General features: G+C 43.9%; 1 protein-coding gene across 1 annotated transcript in view; it reads left to right on the forward strand.

The window, feature by feature from the left end:
- The window catches only part of LOC129841801 (receptor for retinol uptake stra6-like), a 113,096-nt gene that overhangs the window by 17,895 nt on the left and 68,070 nt on the right, over window positions 1-27,131 (forward strand). Inside the window, exons 5-7 of the mRNA XM_055910022.1 lie at window positions 7,806-7,972; window positions 17,589-17,714; window positions 22,193-22,263. Coding sequence (XP_055765997.1) covers window positions 7,806-7,972; window positions 17,589-17,714; window positions 22,193-22,263 — 364 coding nt within the window. The remainder of the gene's footprint in view (window positions 1-7,805; window positions 7,973-17,588; window positions 17,715-22,192; window positions 22,264-27,131) is intronic.

Raw genomic sequence — 27,131 nt, forward strand, 5'->3', positions numbered from 1 at the left:
CATCATTCTTAGTGATGAAAGGTGTTTCAGACATCATTCTTAGTGATGAAACGTGTTTCAGACATCATTCTTAGTGATGAAAGGTGTTTCAGACATCATTCTTAGTGATGAAATGTGTTTCAGACATCATTCTTAGTGATGAAAGGTGTTTCAGACATCATTCTTAGTGATGAAACGTGTTTCAGACATCATTCTTAGTGATGAAAGGTGTTTCAGACATCATTCTTAGTGATGAAAGGTGTTTCAGACATCATTCTTAGTGATGAAACGTGTTTCAGACATCATTCTTAGTGATGAAAGGTGTTTCACACATCATTCTTAGTGATGAAATGTGTTTCAGACATCATTCTTAGTGATGAAAGGTGTTTCAGACATCATTCTTAGTGATGAAAGGTGTTTCAGACACCATTCTTAGTGATGAAAGGTGTTTCAGACATCATTCTTAGTGATGAAAGGTGTTTCAGACATCATTCTTAGTGATGAAAGGTGTTTCAGACATCATTCTTATTGATGAAACGTGTTTCAGACATTAGTCTTAGTGATGAAAGGTGTTTCAGACATCATTCTTAGTGATGAAATGTGTTTCAGACATCATTCTTAGTGATGAAAGGTGTTTCAGACATCATTCTTAGTGATGAAAGGTGTTTCAGACATCATTCTTAGTGATGAAAGGTGTTTCACACATCATTCTTAGTGATGAAATGTGTTTCAGACATCATTCTTAGTGATGAAAGGTGTTTCAGACATCATTCTTAGTGATGAAAGGTGTTTCAGACACCATTCTTAGTGATGAAAGGTGTTTCAGACATCATTCTTAGTGATGAAAGGTGTTTCAGACATCATTCTTATTGATGAAACGTGTTTCAGACATTAGTCTTAGTGATGAAAGGTGTTTCAGACATCATTCTTAGTGATGAAATGTGTTTCACACATCATTCTTAGTGATGAAAGGTGTTTCAGACATCATTCTTAGTGATGAAAGGTGTTTCACACATCATTCTTAGAGATGAAAGGTGTTTCAGACATCATTCTTAGTGATGAAAGGTGTTTCACACATCATTCTTAGAGATGAAAGGTGTTTCAGACATCATTCTTAGTGATGAAAGGTGTTTCACACATCATTCTTAGAGATGAAAGGTGTTTCAGACATCATTCTTAGTGATGAAAGGTGTTTCACACATCATTCTTAGTGATGAAAGGTGTTTCAGACATCATTCTTAGTGATGAAAGGTGTTTCACACATCATTCTTAGAGATGAAAGGTGTTTCAGACATCATTCTTAGAGATGAAAGGTGTTTCACACATCATTCTTAGAGATGAAAGGTGTTTCAGACATCATTCTTAGTGATGAAAGGTGTTTCAGACATCATTCTTAGTGATGAAAGGTGTTTCAGACATCATTCTTAGTGATGAAAGGTGTTTCACACATCATTCTTAGTGATGAAAGGTGTTTCAGACATCATTCTTAGTGATGAAAGGTGTTTCACACATCATTCTTAGAGATGAAAGGTGTTTCAGACATCATTCTTAGAGATGAAAGGTGTTTCACACATCATTCTTAGAGATGAAAGGTGTTTCAGATATAATAATGAACAATAGCGGTATTTTCACATTTTCACACCAGGAGCGTTCAACCAATGATGTCCATTGGTTGATTGATCCTGCTGTCTGATCTGAAAATGAAGGGAGTGTTTTGTAGCAACTATTTTGGCCGGTGTGTTTCGCTGATTGCATATCCTCATGATGGAGAGAGAAATGTGATATCTTAAATATATGTGGATTTTTGTCAACGGTATTTCAAGACACAAGGCAATGTTTCGTAAACGTACACAAGGCAACAACAACAAAAAAGACCCTAAACTAAATATAAGTGTGGACGTTTAGTTGGCAGAGGTCTTTACAGCAACTTTCCTGTGTTTTGGTGTATTTCTAAATCAAAACAAATCAAATCAAGTTTATTTTATATAGCCCTTCGTACATCAGCTGATATCTCGAAGTGCTGTACAGAAACCCAGCCTAAAACCCCAAACAGCAAGCAATGCAGGTGTAGAAGCACGGTGGCTAGGAAAAACTCCCTAGAAAGGCCAAAACCTAGGAAGAAACCTAGAGAGGAACCAGGCTATGAGCAGGTGTAGAAGCACGTCTTAAATCCTTAAATCCTTTTAAGACTCCTAGCAGATGTTTTCTAAGACCCCTTGTTCCATCTGTTTGACCAGAAATCAAAGCCTCTTCCTTATTCCTCATTTTTAGGGTGGAAATTAGTTTCATTTTATATATGCGTTCCTGTCATTGGGAGACCCAATTTGACATGCTTCTATGCACCTCACATGTTGCTGCTCATGGGTCCTTTAAGACATGTTGCTGCTCATGGGTCCGTTATGTTGCTGCTCATGGGTTCGTTATGTTGCTGCTCATGGGTCCTTTATGTTGCTGCTCATGGGTCCTTTATGACATGTTGCAGCTCATGGGTCCTTTATGACATGTTGCTGCTCATGGGTCCTTTATGACATGTTGCTGCTCATGGGTCCTTTATGTTGCTGCTCATGGGTCCTTTATGTTGTTGCTCATGGGTCCTTTATGACATGTTGCTGCTCATGGGTCCTTTATGACATCTTGCTGCTCATGGGTCCTTTATGACATGTTGCTGCTCATGGGTCCTTTATGACATGTTGCTGCTCATGGGTCCTTTATGACATGTTGCTGCTCATGGGTCCTTTATGTTGTTGCTCATGGGTCCTTTATGTTGCTGCTCATGGGTCCTTTAAGACATGTTGCTGCTCATGGGTCCTTTATGTTGCTGCTCATGGGTCCTTTATGACATGTTGCTGCTCATGGGTCCTTTATGTTGCTGCTCATGGGTCCGTTAAGACATGTTGCTGCTCATTGGTCCTTTATGTTGCTGCTCATGGGTCCTTTAAGACATATTGCTGCTCATGGGTCCTTTATGTTGCTGCTCATGGGTCCTTTATGTTGCTGCTCATGGGTCATTTATGTTGCTGCTCATGGGTCCTTTAAGTCTTGTTGCTGCTCATGGGTCCGTTATGTTGCTGCTCATGGGTCCTTTATGACATGTTGCTGCTCATGGGTCCTTTATGACATGTTGCTGCTCATGGGTCCTTTATGACATGTTGCTGCTCATGGGTCCTTTATGACATGTTGCTGCTAATGGGTCCTTTATGACATGTTGCTGCTCATGGGTCATTTAAGACATGTTGCTGCTCATGGGTCCTTTATGTTGCTGCTCATGGGTCCTTTAAGACATGTTGCTGCTCATGGGTCCTTTATGTTGCTGCTCATGGGTCCTTTATGACATGTTGCTGCTCATGGGTCCTTTATGTTGCTGCTCATGGGTCCTTTAAGACATGTTGCTGCTCATGGGTCCTTTATGTTGCTGCTCATGGGTCCTTTATGACATGTTGCTGCTCATGGGTCCTTTATGTTGCTGCTCATGGGTCCGTTAAGACATGTTGCTGCTCATTGGTCCTTTATGTTGCTGCTCATGGGTCCTTTAAGACATGTTGCTGCTCATGGGTCCTTTATGTTGCTGCTCATGGGTCCTTTATGTTGCTGCTCATGGGTCCTTTAAGTCTTGTTGCTGCTCATGGGTCCGTTATGTTGCTGCTCATGGGTCCTTTAAGACATGTTGCTGCTCATGGGTCCTTTATGTTGCTGCTCATGGGTCCTTTATGTTGCTGCTCATGGGTCCTTTAAGACATGTTGCTGCTCATTGGTCCTTTAAGACATGTTGCTGCTCATGGGTCCTTTATGTTGCTGCTCATGGGTCCTTTATGTTGCTGCTCATGGGTCTCTTATGTTGCTGCTCATGTGTCCTTTAAAACATTTGCTGCTCATGGGTCCTTTAAGACATGTTGCTGCTCATGGGTCCTTTAAGACATGTTGCTGCTCATGGGTCCTTTATGTTGCTGCTCATGGGTCCTCTATGTTGTTGCTCATGGGTCCTTTAAGACATGTTGTTGCTCATGGGTCCTTTATGACATGTTGCTGCTCATGGGTCCTTTATGACATGTTGCTGCTCATGGGTCCTTTATGTTGCTGCTCATGGGTCCTTTATGACATCTTGCTGCTCATGGGTCCTTTATGACATGTTGCTGCTCATGGCTCCTTTATGACATGTTGCTGCTCATGGCTCCTTTATGACATGTTGCTGCTCATGGGTCCTTTATGACATGTTGCTGCTCATGGGTCCTTTATGACATGTTGCTGCTCATGGCTCCTTTATGTTGCTGCTCATGGGTCATTTATGTTGCTGCTCATGGGTCCTTTAAGACATGTTGCTGCTCATGGGTCCGTTATGTTGCTGCTCATGGGTCATTTAAGACATGTTGCTGCTCATGGGTCCGTTATGTTGCTGCTCATGGGTCCGTTATGTTGCTGCTCATGGGTCATTTAAGACATGTTGCTGCTCATGGGTCCGTTATGTTGCTGCTCATGGGTCATTTAAGACATGTTGCTGCTCATGGGTCCTTTAAGACATGTTGCTGCTCATGGGTCCTTTATGACATGTTGCTGCTCATGGGTCCTTTATGTTGCTGCTCATGGGTCCTTTATGTTGCTGCTCATGGGTCCTTTAAGACATGTTGCTGCTCATGGGTCCTTTATGTTGCTGCTCATGGGTCATTTAAGACATGTTGCTGCTCATGGGTCCTTTATGTTGCTGCTCATGGGTCATTTAAGACATGTTGCTGCTCATGGGTCATTTAAGACATGTTGCTGCTCATGGGTCATTTAAGACATGTTGCTGCTCATGGGTCCTTTATGTTGCGGCTCATGGGTCATTTAAGACATGTTGCTGCTCATGGGTCCTTTATGTTGCTGCTCATGGGTCATTTAAGACATGTTGCTGCTCATGGGTCCTTTATGTTGCTGCTCATGGGTCATTTAAGACATGTTGCTGCTCATGGGTCATTTAAGACATGTTGCTGCTCATGGGTCATTTAAGACATGTTGCTGCTCATGGGTCCTTTATGACATGTTGCTGCTCATGGGTCCTTTATGTTGCTGCTCATGGGTCCTCTATGTTGCTGCTCATGGGTCCTCTATGTTGCTGCTCATGGGTCCTCTATGTTGCTGCTCATGGGTCATTTAAGACATGTTGCTGCTCATGGGTCCTTTATGACATGTTGCTGCTCATGGGTCCTTTATGACATGTTGCTGCTCATGGGTCCTTTATGACATGTTGCTGCTCATGGGTCCTTTATGACATGTTGCTGCTCATGGGTCATTTAAGACATGTTGCTGCTCATGGGTCCTTTATGTTGCTGCTCATGGGTCCTTTAAGACATGTTGCTGCTCATGGGTCCTTTATGACATGTTGCTGCTCATGGGTCATTTAAGACATGTTGCTGCTCATGGGTCCTTTATGACATGTTGCTGCTCATGGGTCCTTTATGACATGTTGCTGCTCATGGGTCCTTTATGACATGTTGCTGCTCATGGGTCCTTTATGACATGTTGCTGCTCATGGGTCCTTTATGACATGTTGCTGCTCATGGGTCCTTTATGTTGCTGCTCATGGGTCCTTTATGTTGCTGCTCATGGGTCCTTTAAGACATGTTGCTGAAAAATGTGTTTTCAGCCAAATATGTTCAACTCATGGTTAGTTTATCCAGTGCCCAATGAATTTAGAAGGATAGCTACTGACTGAAATTTAGCTAGACTCTGGAGCCCATGGGCACACTGTTTAGACATGATTACACCACGGGCAACAATAACTGGGGACTATTTCGTTTTCTGTAAAATATGTCAAACTCGTCGTTAGTTTATCTACTGACCACCGCATTTAGTCTCCTTACGTCAGTCTTTAGACTTCTTACGTCAGTCTTTAGATTCCTTACGTCCGTCTTTAGACTCCTTATGTCAGTCTTTAGATTCCTTACGTCAGTCTTTAGATTCCTTACGTCAGTCTTTAGATTCCTTACGTCAGTCTTTAGATTCCTTACGTCAGTCTTTAGATTCCTTACGTCAGTCTTTAGATTCCTTACGTCAGTCTTCAGACTCCTAACGTCAGTCTTTAATCTCCTTACGTCCGTCTTCAGAGTCCTTACGTCAGTCTTTAGACTCCTTACGTCAGTCTTTAGACTCCTTACGTCAGTCTTTAGACTCCTTACGCCAGTCTTTAGACTCCTTACGCCAGTCTTTAGACTCCGTATGTCAGTCTTTAGACTCCTTACGTCAGTCTTTAGACTCCTTACGTCAGTCTTTAGACTCCTTACGTCAGTCTTTAGTCTCCTTAAATCAGTCTTTAGACTCCTTACGTCAGTCTTCAGACTCCTTACGTCAGTCTTCAGACTCCTTACGTCAGTCTTTAGACTCCTTACGTCAGTCTTTAGACTCCTTACGTCAGTCTTCAGACTCCTTACGTCAGTCTTTAGACTCCTTACGTCAGTTGTTAGACTCCTTACGTCACTCTTCAGACTCCTTACGCTAGTCTTTAGACTTCTTATGTCAGTCTTTAGACTTCTTACGTCAGTCTTTAAAGGTCCAGTAATTCAACAGAACCTGGCAGATTCATTACTTACCAACAACAGCTGCAAATTCCAACAAAACTAAATCAGGTTTTAAAGTTCACTTTCCTTGCTTTGTCTAACAACACTATCATGACTCCAGCAAAGAAGTGTGTGGGTTAGAATGTAGTGTTTACACGTATTTCATTTCATAGAACAAATGTTTTTTTTTTGCACATTTGTCACAGTGGCTTTAGCCACAGAGGGAGCAGGCCTGGGGGAATTGCCTTGCAACATATACCTAGGAGGGAAACAAAGGCAGCATAGCGCAACAAATTCCCATGATTTTTGAATCTGTTCGGATTGAACAGCTAGTGTAACGGATGTGAAATGGCTAGCTAGTTAGCGGGTACGCGCTAGTAGCATTTCAATCAGTTACGTCACTTGCTCTGAGACTTAAGTAGTGTTGCCCCTTGCTCTGCAAGGGCCGTGGCCTTTGTGGAGCGATGGGTAACGATGCTTCGTGGGCGACTGTTGTTGATGTGTGCAGAGGGTCCCTGGTTCGCGCCCGTGTCGGGGCGAGGGGACGGTTTAAAGTTATACTGTTACATTGATGCTGTTGACCCGGATCACTGGTTGCTGCGGAAAAGGAGGAGGTTGAAAGGGGGGTGAGTGTAACGGATGTGAAATGGCTAGCTAGTTAGCGGGTACGCGCTAGTAGCATTTCAATCAGTTACGTCACTTGCTCTGAGACTTTAAGTAGGGTTGCCAAAATAACTACATGTTGGTCTCCACCAGTCATTAACTATTTACATATAATAGACATATTGGAACATTTATGGACAAACTTCTAACTTACTCAACCTTTAATGGCTTTGAGCTTTATACACTTTGTTTTGATATTACGGAAGACGTTACTAAGCAACCAGTACCCCACTGTTATACTGTACACACAAGCTCAAACAACTGAGAGACAGTACAGTAACAGCTGAGAGATAGTACAGTAACAGCTGAGAGACAGTATAGTAACAGCTGAGAGACAGTATAGTAACAGCTGAGAGACAGTATAGTAACAGCTGAGAGACAGTACAGTAACAGCTGAGAGACAGTATAGTAACAGCTGAGGGACAGTACAGTAACAGCTGAGAGACAGTATAGTAACAGCTGAGGGACAGTACAGTAACAGCTGAGGGACAGTACAGTAACAGCTGAGGGACAGTACAGTAACAGCTGAGGGACAGTACAGTAACAGCTGAGGGATCTATAGGATGGAGTAACAGGATGGAGCTAAATAATGTTTTAGTTTCTTACTTCTGCTTCCTGTTGTTTTTCTCTCCCCAGAGTACTGGATTATTGTCTCGTTGTTCTACTACCCTGTTCTGTACCTTCCTCTCCTGGCCTGTGGAACGCTACGTAACGCCGTGGGGTACGTTCTGGGGTCCCTGCTTTCCTGGACTCACTTTGGGGTGCTCGTCTGGCAGAAGGCCGACTGCCCCAAGACACCAGAGGTGAGAGGGGGGGGGGGGAGAGAGAGTGGATTGTTGTCTGTCCTAACCCTTGAGACAATTGAGACATGGATTGTGTATGTCTGCCTATTCAGAAGGTGGGCAAGACAAAATATTTAAATGTCTTTGAATGGGGGTATGGTAATAGGTGCCAAGCGCACTGGTTTGTGTCAAGAACTGCAACGCTGCTGGGTTCTTCACACTCAACAGTTTCCTGTGTATCAAGAATGGTCCACCACCCAAAGGACATACAGCCAACTGGACACAACTGTGGGAAGCATTAGAGTCAACATGGGCCAGCATCCCTGTGGAATGCTTTCGACCCCACGTAGAGTCCATGCCCCTGACGAAGTGAGGCTGTTGTGAGGGCAAATAGGGCTGCAACTCAATATTATGAAGGTATTCCTAATGTTTTGTCCACTCAGTGTATGTATCTCCATTATCGACTCCCACGAGTCGTAGACAGGAATGACGGAATTCAGTATCAGAGGATTTCAATATTGAGAACTTTTTAGGTGGCGTTCTGTGACGTTCTGCATTAACATTGAAATACCCGCCATGATATGCAACTTTTCAGGGAAGTTAGGAACAAATATACAATATATAAATATATAATAAATATAATATATAAATATATAAGCAGTTAGGAAAGCTTAAGGCTATCTTTTTCAAACAGAAATTAGCATCCTGTAGTACTAACTCAATAAAGTTCTGGGACAGTGTAAAGTCCATGGAGAATAAGAGCACCTCCACCCAGCTGCCCACTGCTCTGAGGATAGGAAACTCTGTCACCACCGATAAATCCATTGATAATTGAGAATTTCAATAAGCATTTTTCTACGGCTGGCCATGCTTTCCACCTGACTACCCCTACCCCGGTCAACTGCCCGGCACCCTCCACAGCAACCCGCCAAAGCCCCCACCATTTCTCCTTCACCCAAATCCAGATAGCTGATGTTCTGAAAGAGCTGCAAAATCAGCCGGGCTAGACAATCTGGACCCTCTCTTTCTAAAATGATCTGCCAATATTGTTGCAACCCCTATTACTAGCCTGTTCAACCTCTCTTTCGTAGCGTCTGAGATTCCCAAAGATTGGAAAGTTGCCGCGGTCATCCCCCTCTTCAAAGGGGTTGACACTCTAGACCCAAACTGCTACAGACCTATATCTATCCTACCCTGTCTTTCTAAGGTCTTAGAAAGCCAAGTTAACAAACAGATTACCGACCATTTCCAATCCCACCGTACCTTCTCCGCTATGCAATCTGGTTTCAGAGCTGGTTATGGGTGCACCTCAGCCACGCTCAAGGTCCTAAACGACATCATAACCGCCTTCGATAAGAGCAGCCGTATTCATCGACCTGGCCAAGGGTTTCGACTCTGTCCATCACCACATTCTTATTGGCAGACTCAACAGCCTTGGTTCCTCAAATGACTGCCTTGCCTGGTTTAGCAACCACTTCTCTGATAGAGTTCAGTGTGTCAAATTGGAGGGCCTGTTGTCCGGACCTCTGGCAGTCTCTATGGGGGTGCCACAGGATTCAATTCTTGGGCCGACTCTCTTCTCTGTATACATCAATGATGTTGCTCTTGTTGCTGTAGATTCTCTGATACACCTCTACGCAGACGACACCATTCTGTATACTTCAGGCCCTTCTTTGGACACTGTGTTAATTATGGCTGCAAGCCCGACGTCGGTACACTTATGACAACAGCCAGCTCAAGTGCAGGGCGCGAAATTCAAAATATATATTTTTTAAATATTTAACTTTCACACATTAACAAGTCCAATACAGCATATGAAAGGTACACATCTTGTGAATCCAGCCAACATGTCCGATTTTTTAAATGTTGTACAGGGAAGACACAATATGTAAATCTATTAGCTAACCACGTTAGCAAAAGACACCACTTTTTTTACTCCACCAGTTTTTTACTCCATCAGTAGCTATCACAAATTCGACCAAATAAAGATATAAATAGCCACTAACTAAGAAACAACTTCATCAGATGACAGTCTCGTAACAAACAAGCAAAAGATATATAATTTTTGACTAACCTTGATATTCTTCATCAGATGACAGTCCTATAACATCAGGTTATACATACACTTATGTTTTGTTCGAAAATGTGCATATTTAGAGCTGAAATCAATGGTTACACATTGTGCTAACTTAGCTACTTTTTCCCACTACGTCCGGATTTTTCCTGACACTTTTTCTGACACACATATTCTGACCAAATAGCTATTCATAAACATAACTAAAAAATACTTGTTGTATAGGAAATGATAGATCCATTAGTTCTTAATGAAATCGCAGTGTTAGAATTCTAAAAATAACTTCATTACGATATGCAGCTTCGGTATAGCTAGAGTACCCAAACGTTGGGCGCCCACGACTAGTTCACATGTACGACAGATATATGAAATAGCATCATAAAATGTTTCCTACTTTTGCTGATCTTCCATCAGAATGTTGTACAAGGGGTCCTTTGTCCAGAACAATCGTTGTTTGGATTTAGAACGGCAACTTTCCCTCTTCATTTAGCACGCGCACTAGCCTAGTGGCACGGATCTCTCCATCGTCAACAAAGTCAGAGAACGGAACACGGCAAAACTCCCGAAAAAATTTCAATAATCTGATTAAACTATATTGAAAAAACATACTTTACGATGATATGGTCACATGTATCAAATAAAATCAAAGCCGGAGATAGTAGTCGTCCATAACGGCAGCTAAACAGAAGGCAATCCCACTGTCCACCTCGCGCTCCCCAGAGTACCGGAAATGAGGGACACGTCATACAAAGAGCTTGTATTCCACTTCAGACCAAGATAAACACTACATTTCTTCTCTCACAGCCTCTTGACATCCAGGGGAAGGTCTATGAAGTGCACGTAGACTCTTACGTATCATGCCCATGTATAGGCAGGAAGAAGAACAGAGCCTCGATTTCAGACTTTCCACTTCCTGGTCAGGAAGTTGTGCCAAATGAGTTCTGTTTGACTCACAGATATAATTCAAACGGTTTTAGAAACTAGAGAGTGTTTTCTATCCAATAGTAATAATAATATGCATATTGTACGAGCAAGAATTGAGTACGAGGCCGTTTGAAATGGGCACCATTAATCAGAGCTACTCAATACTGCCCCTGCAGCCATAAAAAGTTAACTCAACTCCAGACCAGCTTCAATGCCATACAACTCTCCTTCCTTGGCCTCCAACTGCTCTTAAACGCAAGTAAAACTAAATGCATTCTCTTCAACCTATCACTGCCCGCACCTGCCCGCCCGTCCAGCACCACTACTCTGGACGGCTCTGACTTTGAATACGTGAATATGATGTCATTTACAAAATAGCCTCCAACACCCTACTCAGCAAACTGGATGTAGTCTATCACAGTGCCATCCGTTTTATCACCAAAGCACCATACACTACCCACCACTGCGACCTGTACACTCGCGTTGGTTGGCCCTCGCTTCATACTCGTCGCCAAACCCACAGGCTACAGGTTATCTACAAGTCTCTGCTAGGTAAAGCCCCGCCTTATCTCAGCTCACTAGTCACCATAGCAGCACCCACTCGTAGCACGCGCTCCAGCAGGTATATCTCACTGATCACCCCCAAAGCCAATTCCTCCTTTGGCCGCCTTTCCTTCCAGTTCTCTGCTGCCAATGACTGGGACGAACTGCCAAAATCTCTGAAGCTGGAAACACTTATCTCCCTCACTAGCTGTCAGAGCCCATCAATCTACCTCATCCCCATACTGTATTTATTTATTTATCTTGCTCCTTTGCACCCCAGTATCTCTACTTGCTCATTCATCTTCTGCACATCTACCATTCCGGTGTTTAATTGCTTATTTATTATATGTAACATGCTGTGTTAATGTAGCATGGTATTTATTATATAGAGTATGCTGTGTTATTGTAGCATGGTATTTATCATATAGAACATGCTGTGTTAATGTAGCATGGTATTAATCATATAGTATATGCTGTATTATTGTAGCATGGAACTGTCCAAGCACCCTCAGCTCTTATAGGCTTCAGAGGTTGGTGTCTCTCACTCACAGGCTGAGATCTTACAAAGGCTGAAGACACACACACACACACACACACACACACACACACACACACACACACACACACACACACACACACACACACACACACACACACACACACACACACACACACACACACACACACACAAAAGCACACACACACAGAGACACACCTACAAAGCCTTGACATCTTTATTCACTGCCGTGTTCCATCTGTCCCCAACCCAGAGGTGTTCCATCTGTCCCCAGCCCAGAGGTGTTCCATCTGTCCCCAACCCAGAGGTGTTCCATCTGTCCCCAGCCCAGAGGTGTTCCATCTGTCCCCAGCCCAGAGGTGTTCCATCTGTCCCCAGCCCAGAGGTGTTCCATCTGTCCCCAGCCCAGAGGTGTTCCATCTGTCCCCCACCCAGAGGTGTTCCATCTGTCCCCAACCCAGAGGTGTTCCATCGGTCCCCAGCCCAGAGGTGTTCCATCTGTCCCCAGCCCAGAGGTGTTCCATCTGTCCCCAGCCCAGAGGTGTTCCATCTGTCCCCAACCCAGAGGTGTTCCATCTGTCCCCAGCCCAGAGGTGTTCCATCTGTCCCCAGCCCAGAGGTGTTCCATCTGTCCCCAGCCCAGAGGTGTTCCATCTGTCCCCAGCCCAGAGGTGTTCCATCTGTCCCCAGCCCAGAGGTGTTCCATCTGTCCCCAGCCCAGAGGTGTTCCATCTGTCCCCAGCCCAGAGGTGTTCCATCTGTCCCCAACCCAGAGGTGTTCCATCTGTCCCCAGCCCAGAGGTGTTCCATCTGTCCCCAGCCCAGAGGTGTTCCATCTGTCCCCTGCCCAGAGGTGTTCCATCTGTCCCCAGCCCAGAGGTGTTTCATTCTGGAGCCTTGGCTCTCCATGTCTGTGTCTGATTTTCAATGCTGCTTTTCTTCTCTGGCTTCCTTAGCGCTGTAACTCTCACTGTTGCTAAGCACTGAGCAAATTGCAAAACGTAATACCTATTCATATGAAGTGGACAAAGAATGTCTGTCGGATTTCTCCATTGCCTGTGGTGTTGTCGGTTTGGGTACCTGCTCTAGCTTGAGGCCTTGCTACCCACTCTTCAATTCAGTTCCATTCAACACAACTTTATTTGAGTTGAATTTAAAAGGGCTGGAATGAGGTCTCGTTGTCTCAGGATTTGTCCGCTCTGAATGATCAGGCCTCAGAGGGGTTAGTCTCATGGCCCTCCAACTCTTGGTCGACAATAGTATTGTTTTGGGTGTTTCTGTGTTGAATGGTTGAATGGTCAGGGTTTGTCTGTGTTTCTGTACTGAATTGTAAAGGACTCAGATCGTTTAGTTCTGCCTGTTGTCACAGTTAATCAGCTAGTTTCTGACAGACAGGGAACCCCTGGTGCTAGCCAGCCTAAACCACACGGAGCAATGTTTTAATCACAGCAGTGGTCTGGCACAAACCAGACCATCAGACTGGATTAGAAAACCAGACCATCAGACTGGATTAGAAAACCAGACTGGATTAGAAAACCAGACCATCAGACTGGATTAGAAAACCAGACCATCAGACTGGATTAGAAAACCAGACTGGATTAGAAAACCAGACCATCAGACTGGATTAGAAAACCAGACCATCAGACTGGATTAGAAAACCAGACCATCAGACTGGATTAGAAAACCAGACCATCAGACTGGATTAGAAAACCAGACCATCAGACTGGATTAGAAAACCAGACCATCAGACTGGATTAGAAAACCAGACCATCAGACTGGATTAGAAAACCAGACCATCAGACTGGATTAGAAAACCAGACTATCAGACTGGATTAGAAAACGAGACCATCAGACTGGATTAGAAAACGAGACCATCAGACTGGATTAGAAAACGAGACCATCAGACTGGATTAGAAAACCAGACCATCAGACTGGATTAGAAAACCAGACCATCAGACTGGATTAGAAAACCGGACCATCAGACTGGATTAGAACACCAGACTATCAGACTGGATTAGAAAACCAGACCATCAGACTGGATTAGAAAACCAGACCATCAGACTGGATTAGTAAACCAGACCATCAGACTGGATTAGAAAACCAGACCATCAGACTGGATTAGAAAACCAGACTATCAGACTGGATTAGAAAACCAGACCATCAGACTGGATTAGAAAACTAGACCATCAGACTGGATTAGAAAACCAGACTGGATTAGAAAACCAGACCATCAGACTGGATTAGAAAACCAGACCATCAGACTGGATTAGAAAACCATAACATCAGACTGGATTAGAAAACCAGACCATCAGACTGGATTAGAAAACCAGACTGGATTAGAAAACCAGACTGGATTAGAAAACCCGACCATCAGACTGGATTAGAAAACCATAACATCAGACTGGATTAGAAAACCAGACCATCAGACTGGATTAGAAAACCATAACATCAGACTGGATTAGAAAACCAGACCATCAGACTGGATTAGAAAACCATAACATCAGACTGGATTAGAAAACCAGACCATCAGACTGGATTAGAAAACCAGACCATCAGACTGGATTAGAAAACCAGACCATCAGACTGGATTAGAAAACCAGACCATCAGACTGGATTAGAAAACCAGACCATCAGACTGGATTAGAAAACCAGACCAACAGACTGGATTAGAAAACCAGACTATCAGACTGGATTAGAAAACCAGACCAACAGACTGGATTAGAACACCAGACCATCAGACTGGATTAGAACACCAGACCATCAGACTGGATTAGAACACCAGACCATCAGACTGGATTAGAACACCATAACATCAGACTGGATTAGAACACCAGACTATCAGACTGGATTAGAACACCAGACCATCAGGCTGGATTAGAAAACCAGACCATCAGACTGGATTAGAAAACCAGACTGGATTAGAACACCAGACCATCAGACTGGATTAGAAAACCAGACCATCAGACTGGATTAGAAAACCAGACTATCAGACTGGATTAGAAAACCAGACTATCAGACTGGATTAGAAAACCAGACTATCAGACTGGATTAGAAAACCAGACCATCAGACTGGATTAGAAAACCAGACCATCAGACTGGATTAGAACACCAGACCATCAGACTGGATTAGAAAACCAGACCAACAGACTGGATTAGAAAACCAGACTATCAGACTGGATTAGAAAACCAGACCAACAGACTGGATTAGAACACCAGACCATCAGACTGGATTAGAACACCAGACCATCAGACTGGATTAGAACACCAGACCATCAGACTGGATTAGAAAACCAGACCATCAGACTGGATTAGAAAACCAGACTATCAGACTGTTGCACCCTCGACAACTACTGTGATTATCATTATTTGACCCTGCTGGTCATTTATGAATATTTGAACATCTTGGCCATGTTCTGTTATAATCTCCACCCGGCACAGCCAGAAGAGGACTGGACACCCCTCATAGCCTGGTTCCTCTCTAGGTTTCTTCCTAGGTTTTGGCCTTTCTAGGGAGTTTTTCCTAGCCACCGTGATTCTACACCTGCATTGCTTGCTGTTTGGGGTTTTAGGCTGGGTTTCTGTACAGCACTTTGAGATATCAGCTGATGTAAGAAGGGCTATATAAATAAATTAGATTTGATTAGAAAACCAGACTACCAGACTGGATTAGAAAACCAGACTATCAGACTGGATTGGAAAAAACAGACTATCAGACTGGATTAGAAAGCCAGACTGTCAGACTGGATTAGAAAACCAGACGGGATTAGAAAATCAGCCGGGATTAGAAAACCAGACAGGATTAGAAAACTAGACTGGATTAGAAAACCAGACTATCAGACTGGATTAAAAAACCAGACTATCAGACTGGATTAGAAAACCAGACCATCAGACTGGATTAGAAAACCAGACCATCAGACTGGATTAGAAAACTAGACTGTCAGACTGGATTAGAAAACCAGACTGGATTAGAAAACCAGACTGGATTAGAAAACCAGACTGGATTAGAAAACCAGACTATCAGATTGGATTAGAAAACCAGACTGGATTAGAAAACCAGACTATCAGACTGGATTAGAAAACCAGACTATCAGACTGGATTAGAAAACCAGACTATCAGACTGGATTAGAAAACCAGACTATCAGATTGGATTAGAAAACCAGACTGGATTAGAAAACCAGACGGGATTAGAAAACCAGACTGGATTAGAAAACCAGACGGGATTAGAAAACCAGACTATCAGACTGGATTAGAAAACCAGACTGGATTAGAAAATCCGACTGGATTAGAAAACCAGAAAACCAGACTGGTTTAGAGAGAGCATGGGACAGAACACTGTGCTGTTGTCCAAGCCATAGTCATAGAAAATTAATTGCTATCTAAAATGTACTATTATTGCTTGGCTTATACGTTCACCCTTCGGTTTCACTGTTTTCCATTTTTACACAGGAAATATCAGGGGACAAAAGGTCAAGATCTGTTTTCATTGCACATCTATAAGTCATATTTCTATCTCATAGTAAAACCCACCGTTTTAGGTGTTCTTCTTTTACAGTTCTCTTGAAAGTGTCTCTTGATAAGTTCGATTACCATCATCAAGTCATATTTCTGTCTGTGTTGCAGATCTATAAGTCATATTTCTGTCTGTGTTGCAGATCTATGTCATACTTCTGTCTGTGTTGCAGATCTATAAGTCATACTTCTGTCTGTAATGCAGATCTATAAATCATACTTCTGTCTGTATTGCAGATATATAAGTCATATTTCTGTCTGTAATGCAGATCTATAAGTCATATTTCTGTCTGTAATGCAGATCTATATGTCATATTTCTGTCTGTATTGGAGATCTATATGTCATACTTCTGTCTGTATTGGAGATCTATAAGTCATATTTCTGTCTGTATTGCAGATCTATAAGTCATACTTCTGTCTGTAATGCAGATCTATATGTCATATTTCTATCTGTATTGGAGATCTATATGTCATATTTCTGTCTGTATTGCAGATCTATAAGTCATATTTCTGTCTGTAATGCAGATCTATATGTCATATTTCTGTCTGTATTGGAGATCTATATGTCATATTTCTGTCTGTATTGCAGATCTATAAGTCATATTTCTGTCTGTAATGCAGATCTATATGTCATATTTCTGTCTGTATTGGAGATCTATATGTCATATTTCTGTCTGTATTGCAGATCTATAAGTCATATTTCTGTCTGTAATGCAGATCTATATGTTATATTTCTGTCTGTAATGCAGATCTATATGTCATATTTCTGTCTGTAATGCAGATCTATATGTCATATTTCTGTCTGTAATGCAGATCTATATGTCATATTTCTGTCTGTATTGGAGATCTATATGTCATATTTCTGTCTGTATTGGAGATCTATAAGTCATACTTCTGTCTGTAATGCAGATCTATATGTCATATTTCTGTCTGTATTGGAGATCTATATGTCATATTTCTGTCTGTATTGGAGATCTATAAGTCATACTTCTGTCTGTAATGCAGATCTATATGTTATATTTCTGTCTGTAATGCAGATCTATAAGTCGTATTTCTGTCTGTATTACAGATCTATAAGTACTACTCCCTGTTGGCCAGCCTGCCCCAGATCTGTTGCCTGGCCTTCCTCAGTTTCCAGTATCCTCTGCTGCTGTTCAAGGGCCTGAAGGGGACAGAGAAAACCACCACTGGCGAGGTGAGTGGGCTGAGAACAGTCCCATGTGAGTGGGCTGAGAACAGTCCTGTGTGAGTGGGCTGAGAACAGTCCCATGTGAGTGGGCTGAGAACAGTCCGGTGTGAGTGGGCTGAGAACAGTCCCATGTGAGTGGGCTGAGAACAGTCCCGTGTGAGTGGGCTGAGAACAGTCCCATGTGAGTGGGCTGAGAACAGACCCGTGTGAGTGGGCTGAGAACAGTCCAGTCCCGTGTGAGTGGGCTGAGAACAGTCCCATGTGAGTGGGCTGAGAACAGTCCCATGTGAGTGGACTGAGAACAGTCCCATGTGAGTGGGCTGAGAACAGTCCCGTGTGAGTGGGCTGAGAACAGTCCCGTGTGAGTGGGCTGAGAACAGACCCGTGTGAGTGGGCTGAGAACAGACCCGTGTGAGTGGGCTGAGAACAGTCCCATGTGAGTGGGCTGAGAACAGACCCGTGTGAGTGGGCTGAGACCAGTCCGGTGTGAGTGGGCTGAGAACAGTCCCATGTGAGTGGGTGTGTGTGTGTGGGGGGGGGGGGGGGGGGGGGGTTCATCAATGTGAGTAGTTACTGGGATTCTGCCCTGTTCACTCAACATGTTGCCCAAGTGGTCTGATTCCTCAATACCACCTTCGTATCCCTTCATCCTAAGCAGTCTTGAGGAGGAGAAACTATGCTTAGTTAGCAGCACATCTCTCTGACGCATGGGTTGCTACTGTGGAAGACATAAAGCAGAGCGGTTTGCTGCTGAATCAAGCAGCTCACTGTGTTAATACAATCAGGCAGAGAGGGGAGGATGTATCCACACAGGTAAATCAAAGGTTATGTATCCATACAGGTAGACCAGAGGTTATGTATCCACACAGGTAGACCAGAGGTTATGTATCCATACAGGTAGACCAGAGGTTATGTATCCACACAGGTAGATCAAAGGTAATGTACCCACACAGGTAGACCAGAGGTTATGTATCCACACAGGTAAATCAAAGGTTATGTATTCACACAGGTAGACCAGAGGTTATATATCCACACAGGTAGACCAGAGGTTATGTATCCACACAGGTAAATCAAAGGTTATGTATTCACACAGGTAGACCAGAGGTTATATATCCACACAGGTAGACCAGAGGTTATGTATCCACACAGGTAGACCAGAGGTTATATATCCACACAGGTAGACCAGAGGTTATGTATCCACACAGGTAGACCAGAGGTTATGTATCCACACAGGTAGACCAGAGGTTATGTATCCACACAGGTAGACCATTATGTATCCACACAGGTAGACCAGAGGTTATGTATCCATACAGGTAGACCAGAGGTTATGTATCCATACAGGTAGACCAGAGGTTATGTATCCATACAGGTAGACCAGAGGTTATGTATCCACACAGGTAGACCAGAGGTTATGTATCCACACAGGTAGACCAGAGGTTATGTATCCACACAGGTAGACCATTATGTATCCACACAGGTAGACCAGAGGTTATGTATCCACACAGGTAGACCATTATGTATCCACACAGGTAGACCAGAGGTTATGTATCCACACAGGTAGACCAGAGGTTATGTATCCATACAGGTAGACCAGAGGTTATGTATCCACACAGGTAGACCAGAGGTTATGTATCCAGACAGGTAGACCAGAGGTTATGTATCCATACAGGTAGACCAGAGGTTATGTATCCACACAGGTAGACCAGAGGTTATGTATCCACACAGGTAGACCAGAGGTTATGTATCCACACAGGTAGACCAGAGGTTATGTATCCACACAGGTAGACCAGATGTTATGCATCCACACAGGTAGACCAGAGGTTATGTATCCATACAGGTAGACCAGAGGTTATGTATCCACACAGGTAGATCAAAGGTTATGTACCCACACAGGTAGACCAGAGGTTATGTATCCACACAGGTAAATCAAAGGTTATGTATTCACACAGGTAGACCAGAGGTTATATATCCACACAGGTAGACCAGAGGTTATGTATCCACACAGGTAAATCAAAGGTTATGTATTCACACAGGTAGACCAGAGGTTATATATCCACACAGGTAGACCAGAGGTTATGTATCCACACAGGTAGACCAGAGGTTATATATCCACACAGGTAGACCAGAGGTTATGTATCCACACAGGTAGACCAGAGGTTATGTATCCACACAGGTAGACCAGAGGTTATGTATCCACACAGGTAGACCATTATGTATCCACACAGGTAGACCAGAGGTTATGTATCCATACAGGTAGACCAGAGGTTATGTATCCATACAGGTAGACCAGAGGTTATGTATCCACACAGGTAGACCAGAGGTTATGTATCCACACAGGTAGACCAGAGGTTATGTATCCACACAGGTAGACCATTATGTATCCACACAGGTAGACCAGAGGTTATGTATCCACACAGGTAGACCATTATGTATCCACACAGGTAGACCAGAGGTTATGTATCCACACAGGTAGACCAGAGGTTATGTATCCATACAGGTAGACCAGAGGTTATGTATCCACACAGGTAGACCAGAGGTTATGTATCCAGACAGGTAGACCAGAGGTTATGTATCCATACAGGTAGACCAGAGGTTATGTATCCACACAGGTAGACCATTATGTATCCACACAGGTAGACCAGAGGTTATGTATCCACACAGGTAGACCAGAGGTTATGTATCCACACAGGTAGACCAGAGGTTATGTATCCACACAGGTAGACCAGAGGTTATGTATCCACACAGGTAGACCAGAGGTTATGTATCCATACATGTAGACCATTATGTATCCACACAGGTAGACCAGAGGTTATGTATCCACACAGGTAGACCATTATGTATCCACACAGGTAGACCAGAGGTTATGTATCCACACAGGTAGACCATTATGTATCCACACAGGTAGATCAGAGGTTATTTATCCATACAGGTAGACCAGAGGTTATGTATCCACACAGGTAGACCAGAGGTTATGTATCCACACAGATAGACCAGATGTTATGTATCCACGCAGGTAGACCAGAGGTTATGTACCCACACAGGTAGACCAGAGGTTATGTATCCACACAGGTAGACCAGAGGTTATGTACCCACACAGGTAGACCATTATGTATCCACACAGGTAGACCAGAGGTTATGTATCACACAGGTAGACCATTATGTATCCACACAGGTAGACCAGAGGTTATGTATCCATACAGGTAGACCAGAGGTTATGTATCCACACAGGTAGACCAGAGGTTATGTATCCACACAGGTAGACCAGAGGTTATGTATCCACACAGGTAGACCAGAGGTTATGTATCCACACAGGTAGACCATTATGTATCCACACAGGTAGACCATTATGTATCCACACAGGTAGACCAGAGGTTAAGTATCCACACAGGTAGACCAGAGGTTATGTATCCACACAGGTAGACCAGAGGTTATGTATCCACACAGGTAGACCAGAGGTTATGTATCCACACAGGTAGACCAGAGGTTATGTATCCACACAGGTAGACCAGAGGTTATGTATCCACACAGGTAGACCAGAGGTTATGTATCCATACAGGTAGACCAGAGGTTATGTACCCACACAGGTAGACCAGAGGTTATGTTTCCACACAGGTAGACCAGAGGTTATGTACCCACACAGGTAGACCAGAGGTCAGACAGTGACAGCTGATAGGCCGAACACATTCATACTGGCCTTGCGGTCGTGACAGCTGATAGGTCAAACACATTCAGACTGGCCTTGCGGTCGTGACAGCTGATAGGTCAAACACATTCAGACTGGCCTTGCGGTCGTGACAGCTGATAGGTCAAACACATTCAGACTGGCCTTGCGGTCGTGACAGCTGATAGGTCAAACACATTCAGACTGGCCTTGCGGTCGTGACAGCTGATAGGTCAAACACATTCAGACTGGCCTTGCGGTCGTGACAGCTGATAGGCCAAACAGATTCATACTGGCCTTGCGGTCGTGACAGCTGATAGGTCAAACACATTCAGACTGGCCTTGCGGTCATGACAGCTGATAGGTCAAACACATTCAGACTGGCCTTGCGGTCGTGACAGCTGATAGGCCAAACAGATTCATACTGGCCTTGCGGTCGTGACAGCTGATAGGTCAAACTGATTCAGACTGGCCTTGCGGTCTGACAGCTGATAGGCCAAACAGATTCAGACTGGCCTTGCGGTCGTGACAGCTGACAGGCCAAACACATTCATACTGGCCTTGCGGTCTGACAGCTGATAGGTCAAACTGATTCAGACTGGCCTTGCGGTCATGACAGCTGACAGGCCAAACTGATTCAGACTGGCCTTGCGGTTGTGACAGCTGATAGGAAAATTGGAATTTAAATGTTTATTTCTTTCCTGAATTGACTGAATTGAAATGGAATTGACTCCAACCCTGATAAGGTTTACAGTAGCTGTGTGAATACAGATATATTTCAAACTGGCCCATTTTCCTCACGTCTTGTGTTTTATCACTACAGGACCTGAGCAGCAGCTACTACAATGACTACGTCAAGAATATACTGAAGAAGAAGAAGCCTTCCAAAACCAGGTCAGAACCACTGCTTTGTTCCCACGTGGACATGTTTGGGGCAAATCCACCCCTGTGTCAAACATCCTTCTTATATGCAATGAGCAATGACATCTCCAGAGTGTTCCTGGCCAGGAAGCTAGCCACCGCTGCCAACAGACAGGGTTAGGGATGCGTGCAGTAACTGGCAGGAAAAACGCCTTTTATAAATAGCATGCAAATTACTTGTTGGAACAAGCAGAGGTTTCACCCGCCAACCCAGTTTAGAAAGAGGAACCTTATTCGAGCTGATAGTCCTTTTTCCAATGGAGCTCAGAATAGCCAGACACCATGCACATAAGAGAGGAAAAGAGAACAAGATGAGAGGAGGAAAAGAGAACGAGAGGAGGAGAGGAAAAGAGAACGGGAGGAGGAGAGGAGGAAAAGAGAACGAGAGGAGGAGAGGAGGAAAAGAGAACGAGAGGAGGAGAGGAAAAGAGAACGGGAGGGGGAGAGAAAAAGAGAATGGGAGGAGGAGAGTAAAAGAGAACGGGAGGAGGAGAGGAAAAGAGAACGAGAGGAGGAGAGGAGGAAAAGAGAACGAGAGGAGGAGAGGAGGAAAAGAGAACGAGAGGAGGAGAGGAGGAAAAGAGAACGAGAGGAGGAGAGGAAAAGAGAACGAGAGGAGGAGAGGAAAAGAGAACGGGAGGAGGAGAGGAAAAGAGAACGGGAGGAGGAGAGTAAAAGAGAACGGGAGGAGGAGGAGAGGAAGAGAGAACGGGAGGAGGAGAGGAGGAAAAGAGAACGAGAGGAGGAGAGGAAAAGAGAACGTGAGGAGGAGAGGAAAAGAGAACGGGAGGGGGAGAGAAAAGAGAACGAGAGGAGGAGAGGAGGAAAAGAGAACGAGAGGAGGAGAGGAAAAGAGAGCAGGAGGAGAGGAGGAAAAGAGAACGGGAGGAGAGGAGGAAAAGAGAACGGGAGGAGGAGAGGAAAAGAGAACGAGAGGAGGAGAGGAAAAGAGAACGGGAGGGGGAGAGGAAAAGAGAACGGGAGGAGGAGAGGAAAAGAGAACGGGAGGAGGAGAGGAAAAGAGAACGGGAGGAGGGGAGGAAAAGAGAACGGGAGGAGGGGAGGAAAAGAGAACGAGAGGAGGAGAGGAGGAAAAGAGAACGAGAGGAGGGGAGGAAAAGAGAACGGGAGGGGGAGAGGAAAAGAGAACGGGAGGAGGAGAGGAAAAGAGAACGAGAGGAGGAGAGGAGGAAAAGAGAGCAGGAGGAGAGGAGGAAAAGAGAACGGGAGGAGAGGAGGAAAAGAGAACGGGAGGAGGAGAGGAAAAGAGAACGAGAGGAGGAGAGGAGGAAAAGAGAGCAGGAGGAGAGGAGGAAAAGAGAGCGGGAGGAGAGGAGGAAAAGAGAACGAGAGGAGGAGAGGAGGAAAAGAGAGCAGGAGGAGAGGAGGAAAAGAGAACGGGAGGAGGAGAGGAAAAGAGAACGTGAGGAGGAGAGTAAAAGAGAATGGGAGGAGGAGAGGAAAAGAGAACGGGAGGAGGGGAGGAAAAGAGAACGGGAGGAGGGGAGGAAAAGAGAACGAGAGGAGGAGAGGAGGAAAAGAGAACGAGAGGAGGAGAGGAGGAAAAGAGAACGGGAGGGGAGAGGAAAAGAGAACGGAAGGAGGAGAGGAAAAGAGAACGGGAGGAGGAGAGGAAAAGAGAACGACAGGAGGAGAGGAAAAGAGAACGGGAGGAGGAGAGGAAAAGAGAACGAGAGGAGGAGAGGAGGAAAAGAGGAGGAGAGGAGGAAAAGAGAACGAGAGGAGGAGAGGAAAAGAGAACGGGAGGAGGAGAGGAAAAGAGAACGAGAGGAGGAGAGGAGGAAAAGAGGAGGAGAGGAGGAAAAGAGAACGAGAGGAGGAGAGGAAAAGAGAACGGGAGGAGGAGAGGAAAAGAGAACGAGAGGAGGAGAGGAGGAAAAGAGGAGGAGAGGAGGAAAAGAGAACGAGAGGAGGAGAGGAAAAGAGAACGGGAAGGGGAGAGGAAAAGAGAACGGGAGGAGGAGAGGAGGAAAAGAGAACGAGAGGAGGAGAGGAGGAAAAGAGAACGAGAGGAGGAGAGGAGGAAAAGAGAATTAGAGGGGGAGAGGAAAAGAGAACGGGCGGAGAAGAGGAAAAGAGAACGAGAGGAGGAGAGAAGGAAAAGAGAGCAGGAGGAGAGGAGCAAAGAGGAAAGGTTGTTGAATAGTTTTTCTGATTGCATCACTGTGACTCACAGGAGGTACAGTATTTCCTATTGGCTGGAAACCCTTTGGGTTTTACCAGGAAGTGACCAAACAGGGAGATATAATCCTACAGTATTTCCTATTGGCTGGAAACCCTTTGGGCTTTACCAGGAAGTGACCACACAGGGAGATATAGTCATACAGTAGGAAGATAATGTCACAGTTACATGAGAACAATAAGTATTCTGTATGGACACGGGTCATGATGTCATCCATACACAGAGCATGTTACATTGTTGTCATTGTGTTTTAAAATGCTTTTTTAGATCAATCAGTCCAGAGCTGTTTTTAACATGTTTTTAGACATTTTGGCACGTCTATTGGAAATGAAATACAGAAATGTCTAATTTTCATAAGTATTCACACCCCTGGTCAAATCTTTGTAGTAGCACCTTTGTTAGTGATTACAGCTGTTGGTCTTTCTGGGTAAGTCTTTAAGAGTGATTACAGCTGTGAGTCTTTCTGGGTAAGTCTAAGAGCAATTACAGCTGTGAGTCTTTCTGGGTAAGTCTCTAAGAGAGATTACAGCTGTGAGTCTTTCTGGGTAAGTCTCTAAGAGTGATTACAGCTGTGAGTCTTTCTGGGTAAGTCTCTAAGAGTGATTACAGCTGTTGGTCTTTCTGGGTAAGTCTCTAAGAGTGATTACAGCTGTTAGTCTTTCTGGGTAAGTCTCTAAGAGTGATTACAGCTGTGAGTCTTTCTGGGTAAGTCTCTAAGAGTGATTACAGCTGTGAGTCTTTCTGGGTAAGTCTTTAAGAGTGATTACAGCTGTGAGTCTTTCTGGGTAAGTCTTTAAGAGTGATTACAGCTGTGAGTCTTTCTGGGTAAGTCTCTAAGAGTGATTACAGCTGCGAGTCTTTCTGGGTAAGTCTCTAAGAGTGATTACAGCTGTTAGTCTTTCTGGGTAAGTCTCTAAGAGTGATTACAGCTGTGAGTCTTTCTGGGTTAAGTCTCTAAGAGTGATTACAGCTGTGAGTCTTTCTGGGTAAGTCTCTAAGAGTGATTACAGCTGTGAGTCTTTCTGGGTAAGTCTCTAAGAGTGATTACAGCTGTGAGTCTTTCTGGGTAAGTCTCTAAGAGTGATTACAGCTGTGAGTCTTTCTGGGTAAGTCTCTAAGAGTGATTACAGCTGTGAGTCTTTCTGGGTAAGTCTCTAAGAGTGATTACAGCTGTGAGTCTTTCTGGGTAAGTCTCTAAGAGTGATTACAGCTGTGAGTCTTTCTGGGTAAGTCTCTAAGAGTGATTACAGCTGTGAGTCTTTCTGGGTAAGTCTCTAAGAGTGATTACAGCTGTGAGTCTTTCTGGGTAAGTCTCTAAGAGTGATTACAGCTGTGAGTCTTTCTGGGTAAGTCTCTAAGAGTGATTACAGCTGTGAGTCTTTCTGGGTAAGTCTTTAAGAGCTTTACACACCTGGATTGTATAACATTGGACCAATTATTATTTTCAAAATTCTTCAAGCTATGTCAAATTGGTCGTTAATCATTGCTAGACAACCATTTTCAGGTTTTGCCAAACATTTTTAAGTAGATTTAAGTATAAACTCTAACTTGGCCACTCAGGAACATTCACTGTCTTCTTGGTAAGGAACTCCAGTGTAGATTTGGCCTTGTGTTTTAGGTTATTGTTCTGCTGAAAGTGAATTCATCTCCCAGTGTCTGGTGGAAAGCAGACTGAACTAGATTTTCCTCTAGGATTTTGCCTGTGCTTAGCTCAATTCTGTTTCATTTTTATCCTGAAAAACTCCACAGACATTAACGATTACAATCATACCCATAACATGATGCAGCCACCACTATGCTTGAAAATATGGAGAGTTGTACTGAGTAATGTGTTTTATTGGATTTGCCCCAAACATAACACTTTGTATTCAGGACAAAAAGTGAATTTCTTTCGCACAGAACGCATGTTTTGCAATATTTTTATTCTGTACAGGCGTCCTTCTTTTCACTCTGTCATTTAGGTTAGTATTGTGGAGTAACTACAATGTTGTTGATCCATCCTCAGTTTTCTCCTGTCACAGCCATTAAACTCTGTAACTGTTTTAAAGTCACCATTGGCCTCATGGTGAAATCCCTGAGCAGTTTCTTTCCTCTCTGGCAACTGAGTTAGGAAGACGCCTGTATCTTTGTAGTGACCGGGTGTATTGATACACCATGCATAGTGTAAATTATTAACTTCACCATGCTCAAAGGGATATTCAAGTCTGCTTCTTTTTTTTTACCCATGTACCAATAGGTACCCTTCTTTGCGAGGCATTGGAAAACCTCTTTGAGGTTGAATCTGTGTTTGAAATTCATTGCTCGGCAGAGGAACCGACAGTGGTGGAAAAAGCCCTCAATTGTCATACTTGAGTAAAAGTAAAGATACCTTATTAGAAAATGACTCAAGTAAAAATTCAATTTCACCAGGTAAATACAACTTAAGCAAAAGTAAAAGTTTTTTGGTTTTGAATATACTTAAGCATCAAAAGTAACAGTATACATCTTTTCACATTCCTTTATGTTAAGCAAACAATTTATAAACTATCTGTATTTACGGATTGCCAGGGTCACACACCAACACTCAGACATAATTTACATACTAAACATTTGTGTTTAGTAAATCGGTCAGGTCTGAGGCAGTAGGGATGACTAGGGA

This window comes from Salvelinus fontinalis, unplaced genomic scaffold (genome assembly GCF_029448725.1).
Source record: "Salvelinus fontinalis isolate EN_2023a unplaced genomic scaffold, ASM2944872v1 scaffold_0001, whole genome shotgun sequence".
Taxonomy (NCBI): Eukaryota; Metazoa; Chordata; class Actinopteri; order Salmoniformes; family Salmonidae; genus Salvelinus; species Salvelinus fontinalis.